This window comes from Nematolebias whitei, chromosome 21 (assembly GCF_014905685.2).
Source record: "Nematolebias whitei isolate Nwh7 chromosome 21, NemWhi1, whole genome shotgun sequence".
Lineage (NCBI taxonomy): Eukaryota > Metazoa > Chordata > Actinopteri > Cyprinodontiformes > Rivulidae > Nematolebias > Nematolebias whitei.
The window spans coordinates 12,445,781-12,462,053 of record NC_056518.1 but is presented as its reverse complement, the minus strand read 5'-3'; the positions used below and the strand labels follow the sequence as shown (position 1 = coordinate 12,462,053).

At 38.3% G+C, this 16,273-nt stretch overlaps 1 protein-coding gene across 1 annotated transcript; it reads right to left on the bottom strand.

The window, feature by feature from the left end:
• Nucleotides 1–792: 792 nt before the first annotated feature.
• Nucleotides 793–2,788, bottom strand: LOC119427186 (neutral alpha-glucosidase AB). Its single transcript, XM_037694767.1, has 4 exons — nucleotides 2,689–2,788; nucleotides 1,446–1,508; nucleotides 1,222–1,324; nucleotides 793–1,007 (listed from the first exon to the last, which is right to left on the bottom strand). Exons 1-4 carry the CDS (start codon nucleotides 2,730–2,732, stop codon nucleotides 876–878), a joined length of 342 nt encoding a protein of 113 aa, XP_037550695.1. The 5' UTR covers nucleotides 2,733–2,788; the 3' UTR covers nucleotides 793–875.
• Between the last annotated feature and the right edge of the window lie 13,485 nt (nucleotides 2,789–16,273).

The following is a 16,273-nucleotide window of genomic DNA, read 5'->3' as shown; positions in this document are numbered from 1 at the left end:
TGCTGCTGATCTGTTTCATGTTGCTGCTGATCTGTTTCATGCTGCTGCTGATCTGTTTCATGTTGCTGTGTTCATTCGTGCTCATCTGCTCACACAGACTCATGGTCGTGCTGCTGTTCGACGTAATGTTTTTATGCTATTTTTAGCTTTTAGCTGATGTTTTTCTTAGTTCATATCTTAGATCTTATTACTGTTTTTATTTTACATTTTATTGTTGGATGTAACTGGGACCCTGCGTACATAATTTCATTCCACCACATGGACCACATGAGATGAGAATGACAAATAAATCTCTCTGACTCTAACTGATCTAATGGTTGCTTTCTGAACGTTTAATTGAAACGTTCACTGGTTCGTGAGATATGTTGCTAACATGACAGACAAACACACATGCACAAACTCAACACAAAAACAATGCCTTTTCGTCTTCTGCAATGGGCAATAAGTATATCCAATAAAACTCTCCACCTACTGAGAGCAACATTTATCAGCCAAAACTTGCTGCATCTTTTTCTCCATGTCAATAAACACAAATATGCAACAAGACAGTCACAAAACGTTTGAAGTTAGGGAACTAGCTAAGAATGCACTGGAGGATGTGAATCACTGCCTGGATAACTACAGCATAAACCAGGGCTATTCAACTAAATTGCTCAGGGGGCCACAGTTACTGAATGCCAAGAGCTCAGGGGCCAGACATCCAGCAGTTATGTCATTAAGTTTGTTTGTTTTATGGTTTAAAATCTAGTTTTATTTAAAAATGAACCCATTGGTGGGCCGAACTCAGTTCACCCGTGGGCCTGACTTGGTCCCTGGGTCGCCAGTTGAATAGCCCTGGTATAAACTATAATGAAAGGACGATGCTGAGGAGGTTCTTACTGTTCACTTTGAGGTTCTTCAATCATCACATCTGCAACTCTGTAGCGAGCTTTGAAGGGCTGCAGTTCATCTATTAATATCCTTACAGTATCATGTTTGCAAGGTGACAAAGAAAGAAGCAGTCTGGTCTGTAGAAAGAAGAAGGTATGAAGGTGAAAAAAGTGACTGTTAAAGAGCACATTTATCTTCCTTATATTACAGTTCCAATAGGGTTCATTATTGTAGGTTTGGACAGTCTGTTTATTGCCAAGTTTTTGGAAATGTTACATTTTTAAAGACTTTTAAAATGCTAATGCTAATGCAAATATACCACTTGTCAGAATACCTTTCAGTAAGACTGACCTGTGTGTTCAGTTCCAACAACTCAAAGTGTGCACCCTTCTCTGTGAGGACCACGGTGTCTAAAAGGGCCCGGTGCTTCATATTTGGACCCTCCATCTGCCGCCTTAAAAGTGACAAGATTAGAAGAGTTCTGTACACCAATACATTATCAACAGAAAACACTAAATCCACTGTTTGAAAAGTACTCATTACTTTGTGTAATTACTTCAAAATGCTTAACATACCTGTAAAAAGCAACATTCTCACTTTTCTTGAACGCTTCCTTTTTGTCGTCCTCAAGGATCACACTGAGGGGAAAAATAGAAACAATAGATTCAAATGCTCTGAAAACATTATTCTACCTACAGAGTATGTCCTAAAGTCAAATTTTCCAACTCAACTTAGGGTAAACTTATTCCACATAAATACATACAGGTATAAAGTTTTTTTTTTTGTATTTTTTAAATAATAGCTTTGTTTGAAGTAATGCACATCGCCCAGCCCCTTTCATGTCAAATTATATGTAAAACTGACAAATTTAAAACCATTTCTCAAGGTTCAAGGTTCTTCTTCACATTAATGTGAGGGCTGTTCTTCCAGCACCAGCTCTCCAGATGTTCCACCTCCAGCCTGTAGCCGGACTCATTGTTTGTGATGCTTCCAACCACCGCTGTATCGTCTGAAAACTTTACAATACGACAGCCTGGATGGAAGGTGCGCAGTCATGTGAGCAGAGTGAACAGGAGGGGGCTCAACACACAGCCCTGAGGGTCTAATGTGTCTGTTAGTGTTGTTTAGCTTTGGTAGCCATCTTTTATTGACTACAAAAGTTAATCAGCTGTAGATGTACTTTAAATGATCACTTTGGTGACATTTCAGTTAAATCCATCCAGTGATATACTCAATCAGTCGATACTAAAGTTTTTAAAAAGAGCTCAGTAAACATTTGGAGGAGTATAGTGTGTGAATGATGCTCAGCTACTACCACACCAAATTTTAACAACATCTGTAACATTGACCGAGTTATAGCAATTGTTGCCTTTTTTTAAGTTCAGCTGGTTGTAGCGGCCATTCTGAATCAGGTTGGCTCCAAAAGGTAAATATTTGCAGTTGTGTATTCATTTATTACTTTTTCCAAGTTTTATTGAAATTCGTTCACTGGTTCATGAGATATTTTGCTAACAGACACACAGACAAAAACGATCGTCCGCCTTCGCCTGCCTGCATTATCATAATACAGCTGATGGCCACTTCCTTCAGAATAAACAAACGCTGACAATTATTAAGAAGTGTGTTCTGGTGAGCAAATTAATTGTGGTGTTGTTGAGTTCTAAAACGTCTCGAGCTTGTTTCATACACAAAGGTCAAAGGTCAAGGTATCAAACAGCGTGTTTGTTCCTAGAAACGGGCTGACTTTCTTCCGCCATTTTAAACAAACGCTGACAAAAATAAAAGCCGTATTCAGTCGTTCCTTCAGTGAACACTCACGACATTATTTGAATTATTTCTGCCTCTTGTAGAAGAAACCACATGGACTACTGTAAACATTAGCTGCAGGAAGTGACGGCATCCAAACACTCACACTTCCGATTCTGAGTTTCAAAATAAAACGACTGCCCCTTGCAGCACCTTCTGTTTGCTGCAGCCAGGTCCTACTACAATGTGTCAGGTACAGTGGTGGCATGTAACGAAGTACAAATACTTTGTTACTGTACTTAAGTACATTTTTCATGTATCTGTTCTTTACTTAAGTAGAGTTAAATGTGGGTACTTTATACTTTTACTCCACTACATTGTACATCAAGTATCTGTACTTTCTACTACACTACATTTCTATGATGCGCTGCATTACAAGTTACATTCATGTTGCAGCTTTTTGATTTGTTTGTTACTTTGAAAGTAACCAATGGTGAGAGGGGAGCTGGTCCATTGAATCACTGCAAAGTGGGCAGGTAACGTTAGGCCCACCTTCAAGAAGAGCTGGGCCAATGACTTATTCTACTATATACATCATTAAGCTGGGTGCACCCACAGCACCACTAACACACCAAAATGTATTTCACTGCAAGAGAGTCAGCCAGAAGATATGCTCCACCCATGGCCTTATTGAAAGACTACTCGGTACAACAGGACAGCTTCTCTCTCCAAAAAGAGCCAGATTGGACTCAAAAAACTTTGGAAACCAACTTCTTCTGAACTTGAACAAGAAATTCTTGCTGCAGTATTAAAATGTGTCAGTTCATGATGTTAGGACAGGAGACAAGAGATGTCTCCAAATGTCTCGACGCTCAGGTCCAAGTTTTGAAAATGGTGTCAGGAAGAAAAGATCAAAGCTGAATTGTTAAAAAAGTATATATGAAGTAGCTTAGTGTGTTTTTTGTGTTCAAATTAGAAAAATTAGAAAGAGTTATTTATTTTGTTCTGTTACTTGAAGATAATTATGATTGAAATAATTGTTTGAAAAAAGGGGCAGATATAATAAGATGTTTTCATTCTTTCTGCTGCCTTTCATTTAAAATCTCTTGTATCTTTTTATATTGTTATGGAATTGTTTTGTACTTTATTTAAATGAATAAACTTTATACCATACCAAGTTAAAATATTGTTCACTGTTGACCCATTACAAGGTCGACTAGACAGTATTTTAATTAGAGCTGATGACACATTGGAGTTGAAATGATCAGAGCATGTTCCTTTGTTAGTTGTGTCTAATGCCCCTTTTGCTCAAGCAGACAACTTTTACTTAAACATGTTTACTGCAGTTAAAATGGCACATTGGTTTTGCTTTGTGTTAAATAAAATTTTCTAAGGTAAAATCATTCCTCTTTATTTTGTTTAATGGCATTTAACTCTGCAGGTCATCCCTGAAATTCTGACACACAGAATCACAAGTCCAAGTGTGAACTGTGTCACAGAGTAAACACAATAAAAACATGTATTATCTGCAGCATCGTTCATTAAAATGACTCAACACTATTAATGTATTACACAAAATATACATATGGTAGGCACACTTAACGATATGTAGACCATTGCATTAATAATTCAGCAAGTACTTTTACTTTTAATACTTTAAGTATTTTAAAAGCAAGTACTTATTTACTTTTACTTAAGTAAAAATGTTAATGTGGTACTTCTACTTTTACTAGAGTACATTTTTGTCTGTTTATTTGTACTTTTACTTAAGTACAGTGTTTGAGTACTTTCTCCACCACTGTAAATGTAACAACTTCCATACCAAGAACTGAGGTATAATTATTTCCATGGTGAAACAGCGCCACTGTGTGGTCAAGCTGCGCTACGTCACCCTCAATTTTGTTTTTCAAATCTTTATTTACAACTTTACTTCAAATAAAACAATCTAAAAAATACACATTGAAGAACATATCAAAGAAAGAAGAAAAAAGGAAGCAAACAATAATAAAAAATTTAATAAAAAATACAAAGATAAATAAATGCGAGTTACAAAGTTAAGTTGTATTCATTACAGATGTTTTTTTGTTTTTATAGCCTTTTTGTTATTTGAGTCTGAGACCGAGTCAAGATGCAGTTTTACATCCATTACAAAGAGATCAAAAAAAGGTTTCCTATGCGTTATTTTACTTTTATGGATATGGAACTTAGTAAGAAACAAGATCAGATTGATCATAAAGACGTGAGAGGAGTCTTTCGTCTTGAAATCTAGGATACCAAACAGAACATTTTCAAAACAGAGAAGGAAACCTGGTTGGATATTATTGGATATCAGAGCAACAATGTCCTTCCAAAAGTTCTGTGAGTATGTACACTTCCAAAAAAGATGAACAGATGTTTCTGGACAAAGCTTACAGAATGAACACGAAATATCAATATCAGCTTTGTATTTCTGAAAAAAGTGTTTGGTTGGATGAAATTTATGAATTAATTTAAAATAAACGTCTTTGACTTTACTAGAGAGGGGGGAGAAAAATGTGGGAGAGACCAAACTTTTTTCCAATTAAGATTCTGCACAAAGGTGTTCCAATAGGAAACACAAGATGGAGATGAAACCAGATGTTCTTGAAATAAAGAACGGATTTTGGAACTGACGCCTTTTAGTTGAACTGAGAAACAGAACGTACCAACAGCAGACTGCTTAGGGTCAGGAGGACTCATAGACTGGATAGAAGAGAAGTCAACATCTTTAAACAACATGAGCAAACCAGATGGGAGAGCATCAAAGACAATACTATATTCTCTTGGAGCGACAGGAACTTTGTACTGAGCCTAGTGTCAGTTGTTGTCCTCTCCTCTGCAGGATTGTGGTGCTGAGATTGAAGAGGGCCCTAGAAAGGACTGAGGCCACGGGGCCCATCACCTCGCTGTACTTTACAGCACAGCACCGTAGGAATTAGTACAATAAGATCAGGCACAATTTAAACATTTACAAAGAAAACAATGACACAATATATTGGCTCTCATCTCCACCATAAGCACTTTGTAAGTCAAATGGCTTATAAATCACAAGACCGTCTGCTTTAACAACATCTTTGTCATTAATTTCAAATACTTTGTAAGCATGAAAATGTTCACTGAAATGGTCAACCACAAGTTGTTTACAAGGAACCAGATAACACCATGAACAACAATAATTTTTTCTATTCTGTAAAACACAGGCGTTTCATGTTGAATGTCACTGCAAATTATTAGTCCCGACCTGTACTCTGTCCCACTGGTTGTAACCCAGTTACCCAGTTCCATTTATAATTCTTGAACTGCTGAATGTGTAGGCGCTCACTCCACAAACAAGGTAGCTAAACAAATCTGGAAACGTTAATGGCAGTAGCTCGTTCAAATCACTTGTCCACGCACGGTGTTCGTATGGATCAAGCCCATGAATTACCCTTATTTTCTCGATGTAGCGCTCCTTTGCATCTTTGTTTAGCTTTTCAACGTAAGGAGTCTTGCACTTGCTATTCCGACAGTCCATCCATTTCTCTCGCTTGTTCTGGCGCTTGCGTTTTGCATATCAGTAAGAATGGCGACCATCGAGGAGACCGACAAGATGGCGGATCTAGCAGACGTCTTCTTCTGAACTCGCACCCTGCTGCCCCGGAATTCAAGTGTAATACCAACATCAGCAAAGTCAGACAAACAAAAAGTGTATATCTTCAAGTGAGTCTGTCTACTTCATGTGAAAAATCTGCACATACTCCAAATACTCAAACTAAGACATGGCGAGTGGGAAAGCTAATGCTAAGCTAAACTTAACCCAAGCTAGTGTGGCTGAACATGACTATACACCGACGGAAACTTCTAACCCCTCTGGTAAGAGAAAAAAATCACCTGTTACTCCAACCAAATCAACGATTCCACCTAATAAGATTAAAACAACCCAGGTCCAGTCAAATGAGATCCTTCTTGAAGCATTTGTAAATGTGACCGCAAACACTGAAGGGAGCAGTTGACCATAACTTCCACGATGGTAACTAGCATTGCTAAACTGGTGGAAATGAATGCAGCCGATATCGAGGAGTGCAAAGCTAAAGTAAAAGACTTTGAAAAAATAATACCCCAACTCACAAAAGAAAATAAAGAACAAAATGAAAAACAGAGCTGGAGAGATACAAGAGACGCTGGAATCTCAAAATACATGGTCTACAAGGAAAAGATCATGAAAAGACCTTGATGACCTCAGGGTCCCTCCCCCTCTGCTCTTCTTGCTCTGAAATGAACCTGAATTTAACTGGATGCATGTTTTTGAATGATAAAAGTATGCATAGAGCGTTAACTAGTACACAATTTAACAATTTATTTTGAGTGCAAATAGAATTACCAGAGTAAAATATTTCTCAAAAGAATTGATCTTTCTTAAATATTATTTTGCTCTGCTTAGCTTAAAACAGTATTAACAGAAAACAATAAGAACATTTGTGTAATAATGCATTTAGTGTAAACATAAAGTTTGTAGGAAATTTGTAAACAAACACATTGTGCCTCAAAAGTCAGGACTTTCCACGTGCAGTAAAAAAAGTATTTGTACACTAAAAAGGGCAATGCTCCATCATGTGGGGTCAACCAGTTTCTTCCATATGTATTTGTGCAGAGTTCATGCCGCAGTAAGGAGTGCTTTGTTTTTCAGAGCCTAAGAGTAAAACTCTGAGCAAGACGTTTCATCATTTAGACTGACAATGAGCTCATTTCTAATTAGTTCAGAAGAACATCTGTTTTGCACATCAGTCCACTTATTTGTCATGAGAGAAAATCATTTCCACAAAATCCAGTGGAAGATGGGATGAGGACAAAGGATACAACAGCTGGATGTTGGGGAGGTCAGCTGCCTGAAGAACGTGCATCCACCTCTCTGCTGTTTCCTTGGACTGACACCTTCTCCCGAGCTTCTGTGGTGAGGTGCTGCAGTCACACATTCCTCATGAAGCTCCTCCACAGACATGCTTAGCCTGCCAGAAGGAGTTCAAAGTTTTATGATCTGTGTTCACTAGAGGCACATAGGTCATGTACCGTGGTAAATAAATGGGAACAAATATTTGGTTATCTTTACAATTTTGCATCATATCCTAACTACTTTTTGAAATTACTTTAATACATCATATATAAACTGTTTAAATTTGTTTTAAAGATGTGTATAAGTATGCATGTTTGTATACTGTAAAAAAATGGACCTAAAGGGGAATCACTCAGCTGCCGTTGTTCTTCAGAGTTAGAAGGTGGGAGCTCTCCTCAAATGATGATCTCCAGCATCATCTTGTTCATGCCAGGCTTTTCATCCACTGACCACAGACACCTGGAAACATCAGGAGGACCAGTAGCTGTTTAACACATCTGGAAGGAACCCAGTGAGATTTTAATATGACCATTATGATATGATGTTATGTGGGGGAGTGGTGGCGCAGAGGTTAGAAGATGGGCCTGTGATCAGAAAGTTGCAGGTTCAACTCCCGGTACCATCAACATCAAAATGTGGGTGGAAAACGTGAAACACCCACACCTGCCTCCACCCTCATTGGCCCCACTCTGGGCCCCTGAGCAAGGCACTCAACCCCCACCATCTGCTCCTAAACAGGTCTCTCTCCAAAATGAGTTGTCGTGACTCAATAAATGTATAAATAAAGAGTAAATGAGAAAATAAAAGTTTAAAATAGAAATACTCACATCATTAGGCCGAGGTTGTGTGTGTGACGTGCACGTTCCTGAGTGTGTGTGAGACGTGCACGTTCCTGAGAGGCCACAGACAGAGCAGCTCCAGCTTTTGTTGAGTTCCTGTAGTCCTGCAGTTTTCAAGCTGAAATAAAAAAACATAAATATGAACTTTACAGTCTATAGTTACCTGTTCATATAAACACATGGAGGTGTCTCACCTTGTGACTGACAATAAAATATGTACATTTATGAACTCTAATGAACTTATAATGATGCTTCTACTCTTTGAAGGTGAACCGATGGTACCACACCATCTCTCAGACAGTCTGATCAGTTTGATCAAAATCCTCCAGTTTAAAATCCTCACTGCTCAGAAGAATCCTCCTCAAAGATACTTCCTCCTCTTCCTCACATCTTGTTCTTTGGAAAACCTTCAAAATGAAAACAGGAGATTTGTGTCTACACAAAAACATTGTACAAAAGAGGCCAAGTTTATTTTCCATTTCCTATATTCTCCCTAGTTTTATTTTTTTATTTCCTAGAACTTAAACAAAACTCCAATTCTGGTGCATATCTGTTGATAATGAACCAAAGCTGCTGAAATTGTGAGTAAGCTTGTTAGAAAAATATTCCTGTCATCAGATCTCAGTCAGCTTCATTGCAGCTGAACACCGTGTTACACTGAACATCACATCAGCTGGTGGACATAAATACAGTACAGTAATATTATATTCACAAAATACTAACAATACTATGTTCATCTTACTTGTGAAAAGTTATCCCCCGAGACCTGACGTCAACAGTCCGTCGATTAGAACAGAAATAAGCTGAGAAGTGCTGAAACATCTGCTTTAACCAAATAAGGACGACCCCTCAAAGATGGCGGCCGAAATTCCCGCGCCGCAGCAGACAATGCGGGATCTAGCTTTTCTATGATATCTATAGACAACACAGCAAGCTCTCGCCATTTCGTTTATGAATTCGTGTATGAAACAAACTTGTACAGCGCCTTCCAGGGTACTACACGTCCATGTCCTCAGTACCAGTAATGAATTCGGTTTTCATGTTGGCCGACGTGTAAACTAGATGACGTCATGACGCCGTTTGATTTCCCATCATGCATCTGTTCTTAAAAAACTAAAAACTGACTAAAAATAAACAAATAAAAAAAAAATAAGATGTGAAAAAGGGTTCAGGCTTTCTGTTGTTCTAGGCTCTATTTAATTTGAACCCAGAATTGGAGCCTTGAGTAGAAACCATAATAGAAATTCGCATGACAACGCCATATATAAGGTCCCAGTCTAGTGTAATTCTTTGGGTGGCGTCTGCCTCAGGGGGCGCTCCAGGTAGTGGAAGGGCTGCCTGTTGCGAGCGCTTGCTCTTTGGCCGCTTTCACCCGGGGTGCCCCCGATGTCACCCCGGGATGAATCTGGCGCCAGTGTCCATGAGGAGGAAGGAGTGTGTGTCTTGAACACACCAGGAATAAAGGTGGACACTGGTCTTCAGATTCATAGGCAGCCAAAGATGCCGGACTCCATCTTACCCTTTTTAATTCAAACAACTCCGACGTTCCATCCGGCGCGTGACGTCAGCGGCGAACTTTAGATGTTAAATTCTACATAATTTATTTTCAAACGTAGCAGACATTCCCATTGGATTTTTTAAGTTTATTTTTAATTTTATTTACATTTTACAAACCGCATTTTTTTCACATTAAAAAAAAAAAAACACTTTTAACTCATCCGATTTTTTATTTTTTAAATACATTTTACAAACCACATAAAAAAAAACGATTTTAACTCATCACATAATACATAGATTTTTTTTATTTATTTTAAAATACATTTTACAAACCACATTATTTCCACATTCAAAAAAAATTACTATTTTAACTCATCACATAATACACGGGCCTGTCCGTCCTACATGTATTTGTGTGTGTTTACCTTGTTTTTTCACACCTGGAGCTCATCTTAAACAGAAGCTTCTGCCACCGTTTTATGAACAAAAGTTTTTCTTATAAAATACCTTCATTCTGTTTAGTCGTTTATGGCAAAACAGATTTGGAAAAACACCATATCTTTGGAAATATAGTTCAGTCTACTCCACTGTTTACCATTTAATTTTACATATTAAGCCACATTTTTGCTCTTATATTAAAATCATACATTTACTCACGTTTTTACTGTTAAATTAAAACAAGTTATAGCTTACACTCAGCTCAGACTTTAAGTTTAATAAGCAGATCAATTCGGTTCTTCAAAAGAAAATCTTTAAAAATATATTTGTCATTACTTAATGCAATTTTAATCTGCTAGATTTGAAATTCAACATTCACAACACTTTTGAATGCTCCTAATGTACCCTTTCTTTCTGCGCAGAGGACCCAGAGGTCATTAAGGTTTAACCTCAGGGTCATCAAGGTCAAGGTTTAACCTTGACCTTGATGACCATAAGTTCATCAAGGTCAAGGTTTTACCTTGAACTTGATGACCCTGAGTTCATCAAGGTTTAACCTCAGGGTCATCAAGTTCAAGGTTAAACCTTGAACTTGATGACCCTGAGTTCATCAAGTTCAAGACCATGAGTTCATCAAGTTCAAGACCATGAGTTCATCAAGGTCAAGGTTTAACCTTGAACTTGATGACCCTGAGTTCATCAAGGTTTAACCTCAGGGTCATCAAGGTCAAGGTTTAACCTTGAACTTGATGACCCTGAGTTCATCAAGTTCAAGACCCTGAGTTCATCAAGTTCAAGGTTTAACCTTGAACTTGATGAACTCAGGGTCGTCAAGGTTACCATAGAACCTGACCAGATCTCTGAATCTTCCTTTCTTCATTCCCTTCAAATTCAAAAATACTTTATTAATCCCAGAGGGAAATTAAGTAATCTTCATTTAAGTAGTCTTCATTTCACAACAAGCGAACGACGTGTTTTTACAAGACTCGAGAGAGTTAAAGAGAAAACTTGTAGTACCTGAGAGTATTTTATTCTTCACTTACTTGCATCTTCTGAGCCCATCACTTCAGTACTTACAGGGACAGGCTCACTTTGTTTGGACTGGAGTTGCTTAATGACAGTTTTGATACAGACAAACTATTTTTAGGAATATTTCAAACTGAAATAATGTTTCATGTCTAAAACTTTGATTAGTGGTTTTAAACTTCATTTTTTTATCTGGTAAAGTAGAAGTTTAATGTTAAGTTCATGTGTAATAACCTTTAACGAAGAGTAACAGTCAAATAAATGATTTTTACATACAGTAAAGGGCTACAGTGTGACATGAACACGATGCAGACTGACTCTGTTTAAACAGTTTTATGATCGTTTCTTTACATGGTTTTGCTCCAAGGTTATCTAAATTATGTATGTTTTGGTAAATTTACAAGTAGAAGTGGCATTTTAGTTCAAGTTTAAGACTCTGAAGTTTACCGCTTGTGTACTTTAATGGCCGTGTGTCTCTTTGTATGAACTGTTTCTCAGAGTGTTAACAGTAACAGTATGTGTGATGTTTGTGTGAACGATGAGTCAGCGTTCCCACCATTGGTTTCCTGCTGTTCATTTTCTTTGGTTGTTGGCATCAAACTATTTGTTTCATACTTTAAATGTTTACACGTCAAAAGCTTCATCTTGTTCAGGAGACGAGTGCCAAGACTTTAAAACTTTTCTACTTTTAAAAAGATTTAACTTTACTGACAAAACAATCTTCCATTTATAAACTGACATCCCTTCCAACTCTTCTAAAACCTTTGGGGTTTTTTTAATAGTCTTTGCTACTTTTATCTTTTAGCTACTATTTTTGCTACTTTTCATTTGCCTTTTACTGCTGTTATCTTTTAGGTAGCATTTAGTTTTATGTAGCAAATATTTTTATTGTTTTGATCTTTCCAATACTTCTAGTTAGCTGCTCTTAGCTTTTAGCTAGCCTTTTGTTAATTTTATACAGAATTTTGTTACTTTTATTTAGCTTTTTCAGCTAGCATTTCACAACTTGTATGTAGTGCTTTATTATTTAGGCTTATTTATTTATCTGATGAGTCAGATTTCAGGGGATTAGTTCATGTCTATTTCTGTTTTTTTCTGTGAATGCCAGGGGCATTAGAAACAGCGTTAAACGGAAAGCTTTATTTTTATACTGCCTTAACAAAAATGCTGATTTTTAATTTATATAGGAGACCCATGCTTTGGAAACTGATGTAACATTTTGGAGAAGTCAGTGGGGTCGTCAGATATGGTTTTCATTTGGAAGTAATGAATCAGCTGGTGCAGCTATCCTGCATGTTCAATTTAAAGGGACAATTCTAAAACAAGTAACAGATGCTGAAGGCCGATGGATTATACTCTTGACTGAAACTGATCAATCACACTTTTTAATTATCAATACATATGGATACAATAATAAGCAATACAACAAACAGTTATTTTTGACCTTAGAAGAAAAAATTGAACGAATAGTACATTAATTTCCCACTGCTAAAATTTTATGGGGAGGAGACTTTAACACAGTGGTGGATGATAATCTGGACAGATGGTCCCCTAAGAACCAGACTTTAACTGAACTGCATCATCGTCCCCCTCTTACAATGCTGTGATTGCTAGTATCACTCAGCCCTCTGTGAGTAGTAAACAGCCATCAGTGTGCTAATGATCCATTGTTAGGCTGATGGTCCTTCTTGAGCATGTGATCAGCTGGTTTTGGTTGTCAGCAGCAAAACTGGTTGATCCACTCTGAGAAGGTGCTATTTAAGAGACTGAGCTGAAAACAGCTCCTCAGACTGAGGAAGTCTCTCGGATGAGAGACGAAACGTTTCTACATTTTTTTGTTGATTTGCTTTGTTTTATTTTTTTGACTATCCAGAGGACCAGATTTTACTTTTTTAGACCTAACTATAGGAGTTATCAAAAAGGAAAGACTTAATCCCAGTCTTAAAACTGGACAATGTGTCAGCCTCATGGCCATAAACTGGAAGTTGGTTCCATAAGAGAGGAGTCTGATAACTGAAAGATCTTCCTCCCACTCTGCTTTTGAAACTCTAGGAACCGCAAGTAAACCTGCAGTCTGAGAGTGAAGTGCTCTTTAAGAAAAATGGAACAATAAATTCTGTATCTAAAAAAAGTTAAATCTGGTCCTCTGGACATTAATTTTTTTTATTTTTTTTTATTGTAGAAACATTTTGTCTTTCATTCGAAAGACTTCCTCATTCTGAGGTGCTGTGTTTAGCTACGACCCAGTGGCTTTTAAACCCCAAAATACATGATGGCAAAGACTGGTTCATCCCAAAGATCCAGTCCCCCGGCACAAACAGAGTAATATTGTGTATGCTGTTCAGTGTCATTAGAGTGATCAGTCTTACATTGGGAAACTAAACAGCCACTGGCCAAAAGGATGGACCAGCACAGAAGATCATCATCATCAGGCCAGGACTCTGCGGTCTACACTCATCTCCAGGCCAGCGGTCACTCTTTCAGGGATGAAGATGTTCACATCCTGGATAGAGAGGAACGATGGTTTGAGAGAGGAGTAAAGGAGGCCATCTTTGTGAAAAGAAATCGTTCATCATTAAACAGGGGTGGAGGCCTCCGGGTTCAACTGTCCCCCTCTTACAATGCTGTGATTGCTAGTATCACTCAGCCCTCTGTGAGTAGTAAACAGCCATCAGTGTGCTAATGATCCATTGTTAGGCTGATGGTCCTCCTTGAGCATGTGATCAGCTGGTTTTGGTTGTCAGCAGCAAACTGGTTGATCCACTCTGAGAAGGTGCTATTTAAGAGACTGAGCTGAAAACAGCACCTCAGACTGAAGAAGTCTTTCGGATGAGAGACAAAACTTTCTACAATTTTTTTTTTGAATGTCCAGAGGACCAGATTTAACTTTTTTTTTTTTAGATTTTTCCACCTGGATTATTGAGCATGCATCAGGATAATAAATTCTACAATATAAGATGGAGCTAGGTTGTTGAGGGCTTTGTAGGTTAGAAGTAAGATTTTGAATTCTATTCTGAATTTGACAGGGAATCAACAGAGAGAAACTAAAACTGGAGAGATACTCCATCTTTGATACTGATGGAGAAGTAAAGAGAGGGTCAGGCAGGACTTCATTGTGGCTTTGTGGCTTTAGAAAAAGCATATGACAGGGTGCAGAGTGAGGAGGTGTGGTTTTGTATGAGGAAATCTGGAGTGGCAGCGAAGCATGTTAGACTGGTACAGGACATGTATGAGGACAGCAGGACAGTGGTGAGTTGTGTGTTAGGAGTGACAGATAGCTGCAAAGTGGAGGTGGACTTGCATCAAGAATCGGGTTTGAGCCCCTTCTTGTTTGCTCTGGTGTTGGACCGACTAACACTTGTGATTGAAAAAAGAGGAATGAAAGTCAGTCATAGTAAGACAGAGTACATGTGTGTGAATGAGAGGGAGGCCAGTGGAACAGTGAGGCTACAAGGAGCAGAGGTCACAAAGGTGCAGGACTTTGAATACTTCAGGTCCACTGTCCAGGAAAATGGGGAGTGTGGTAAAGTGTGAAAAGTGTGGTAAGGAGCGGCTGATTAACATCTCAAAGCTCAAATACTTGAACTACAGCCCCAAATCCCAAATGAGTTGAAAAGGAGGTGCCGTGGATGAATTCCCGTCAACCTGGCGGCGGTTCACGAGTACCTGACCACTGAGATCCTGGAGCTGGTGAGAAACTTGGCTCGTGACAATGGGAGGACCGGGATCATCTCCCGGCACCTTCAGCTGTCTGTCCGTGGTGATGAGAAGCTCGGCAGACTGCTGGGAGCAGTGACCATCGCTCAGGGAGGAATTCTGCCTGGCATTCAGGCAGTCCTGCTGCCCAGGAGGACCGAGAGGCCCACTGGATCTGACAGCAAGATGGATCCAGGTGGACGGATCGGTATCTGTGACCAGATTCTTCGGCTTCACTGCAGGAAAACCTTCCTGCCCACAGCTAGCAGCATCTAACAATTCTTGAATGAAACAAGGATGATGAGCTACGACAACACTTAATTTCCCTTTGGGATTAATAAAGTATTTTTGAATTGAATTGAATTGAACTGTAAAGAGGTGAAAAAAAGAGTCCAGGCAGGATGGAGTGGATGGAGAAAAAAATTCAGGAGTGATTTGTGACTAAAGGGTGTCAGCAAAGGTCAAAGGAAAAGTTTACAAGACATTGAGTTTACAAGACATTGGTGAGACCAGCTCTGTTGTATGATCTGGAGACAGAGACATGGACAAAAAGACAGGAGGCAGAACTGGAAGAGGCTGAAATGAAAATGTTGAGGTTCTTCTTAGGAGTGACAATGGATAAGATTAGGAATGAGATCATCAGAGGTACAGCACAGGTTGAACAACTGGGAGATAAAGTTAGAGAGACCAGACTGAGATGGTTTGGACATGTCCAGAGGAGGGACAGTGGGTATATTGGTAGAAGGATGTTAGAAAATGCAGCTACCAGCAAAAAGACAAAGAGAAGATATATGGATGCAGTTAGAGAGGACATGGAGGTAGTTGGAGTGAGGACAGAGGATGCAGAGGACAGAGATGGAGGAGGATGACTCACTTTGGAGACCCCTGAAGAGGGAAAAGCCGAAAGAAGAAGATTTCAGTAACTCGTTTTTATTTTCTGCTTGCTTTAAATCGATAAATTCCACTGACAATTCCTTCATTAACAAAATTCAGTAGTACTTCAACACATTTTCACAGAAAATTGATTTATTTTTGTTTTAAATCTTTTATTTTGCTATGCACGTTAGCCTTTATTGCTGCTGTAACACAGCTATTATATAATAACAGTCATCTTTTCTTCATAGCAGCAAAATACTGTACGAAAGTATACTATTTTTTATCTTTATTTAGAACTTTACTTCAAATACAACAAACTAAAAAAGACACACTAAATAACATTGAACATATCAAAAAAGAAAAAAAAAGGAAGCAAACAATAATAATAAAAATAAAT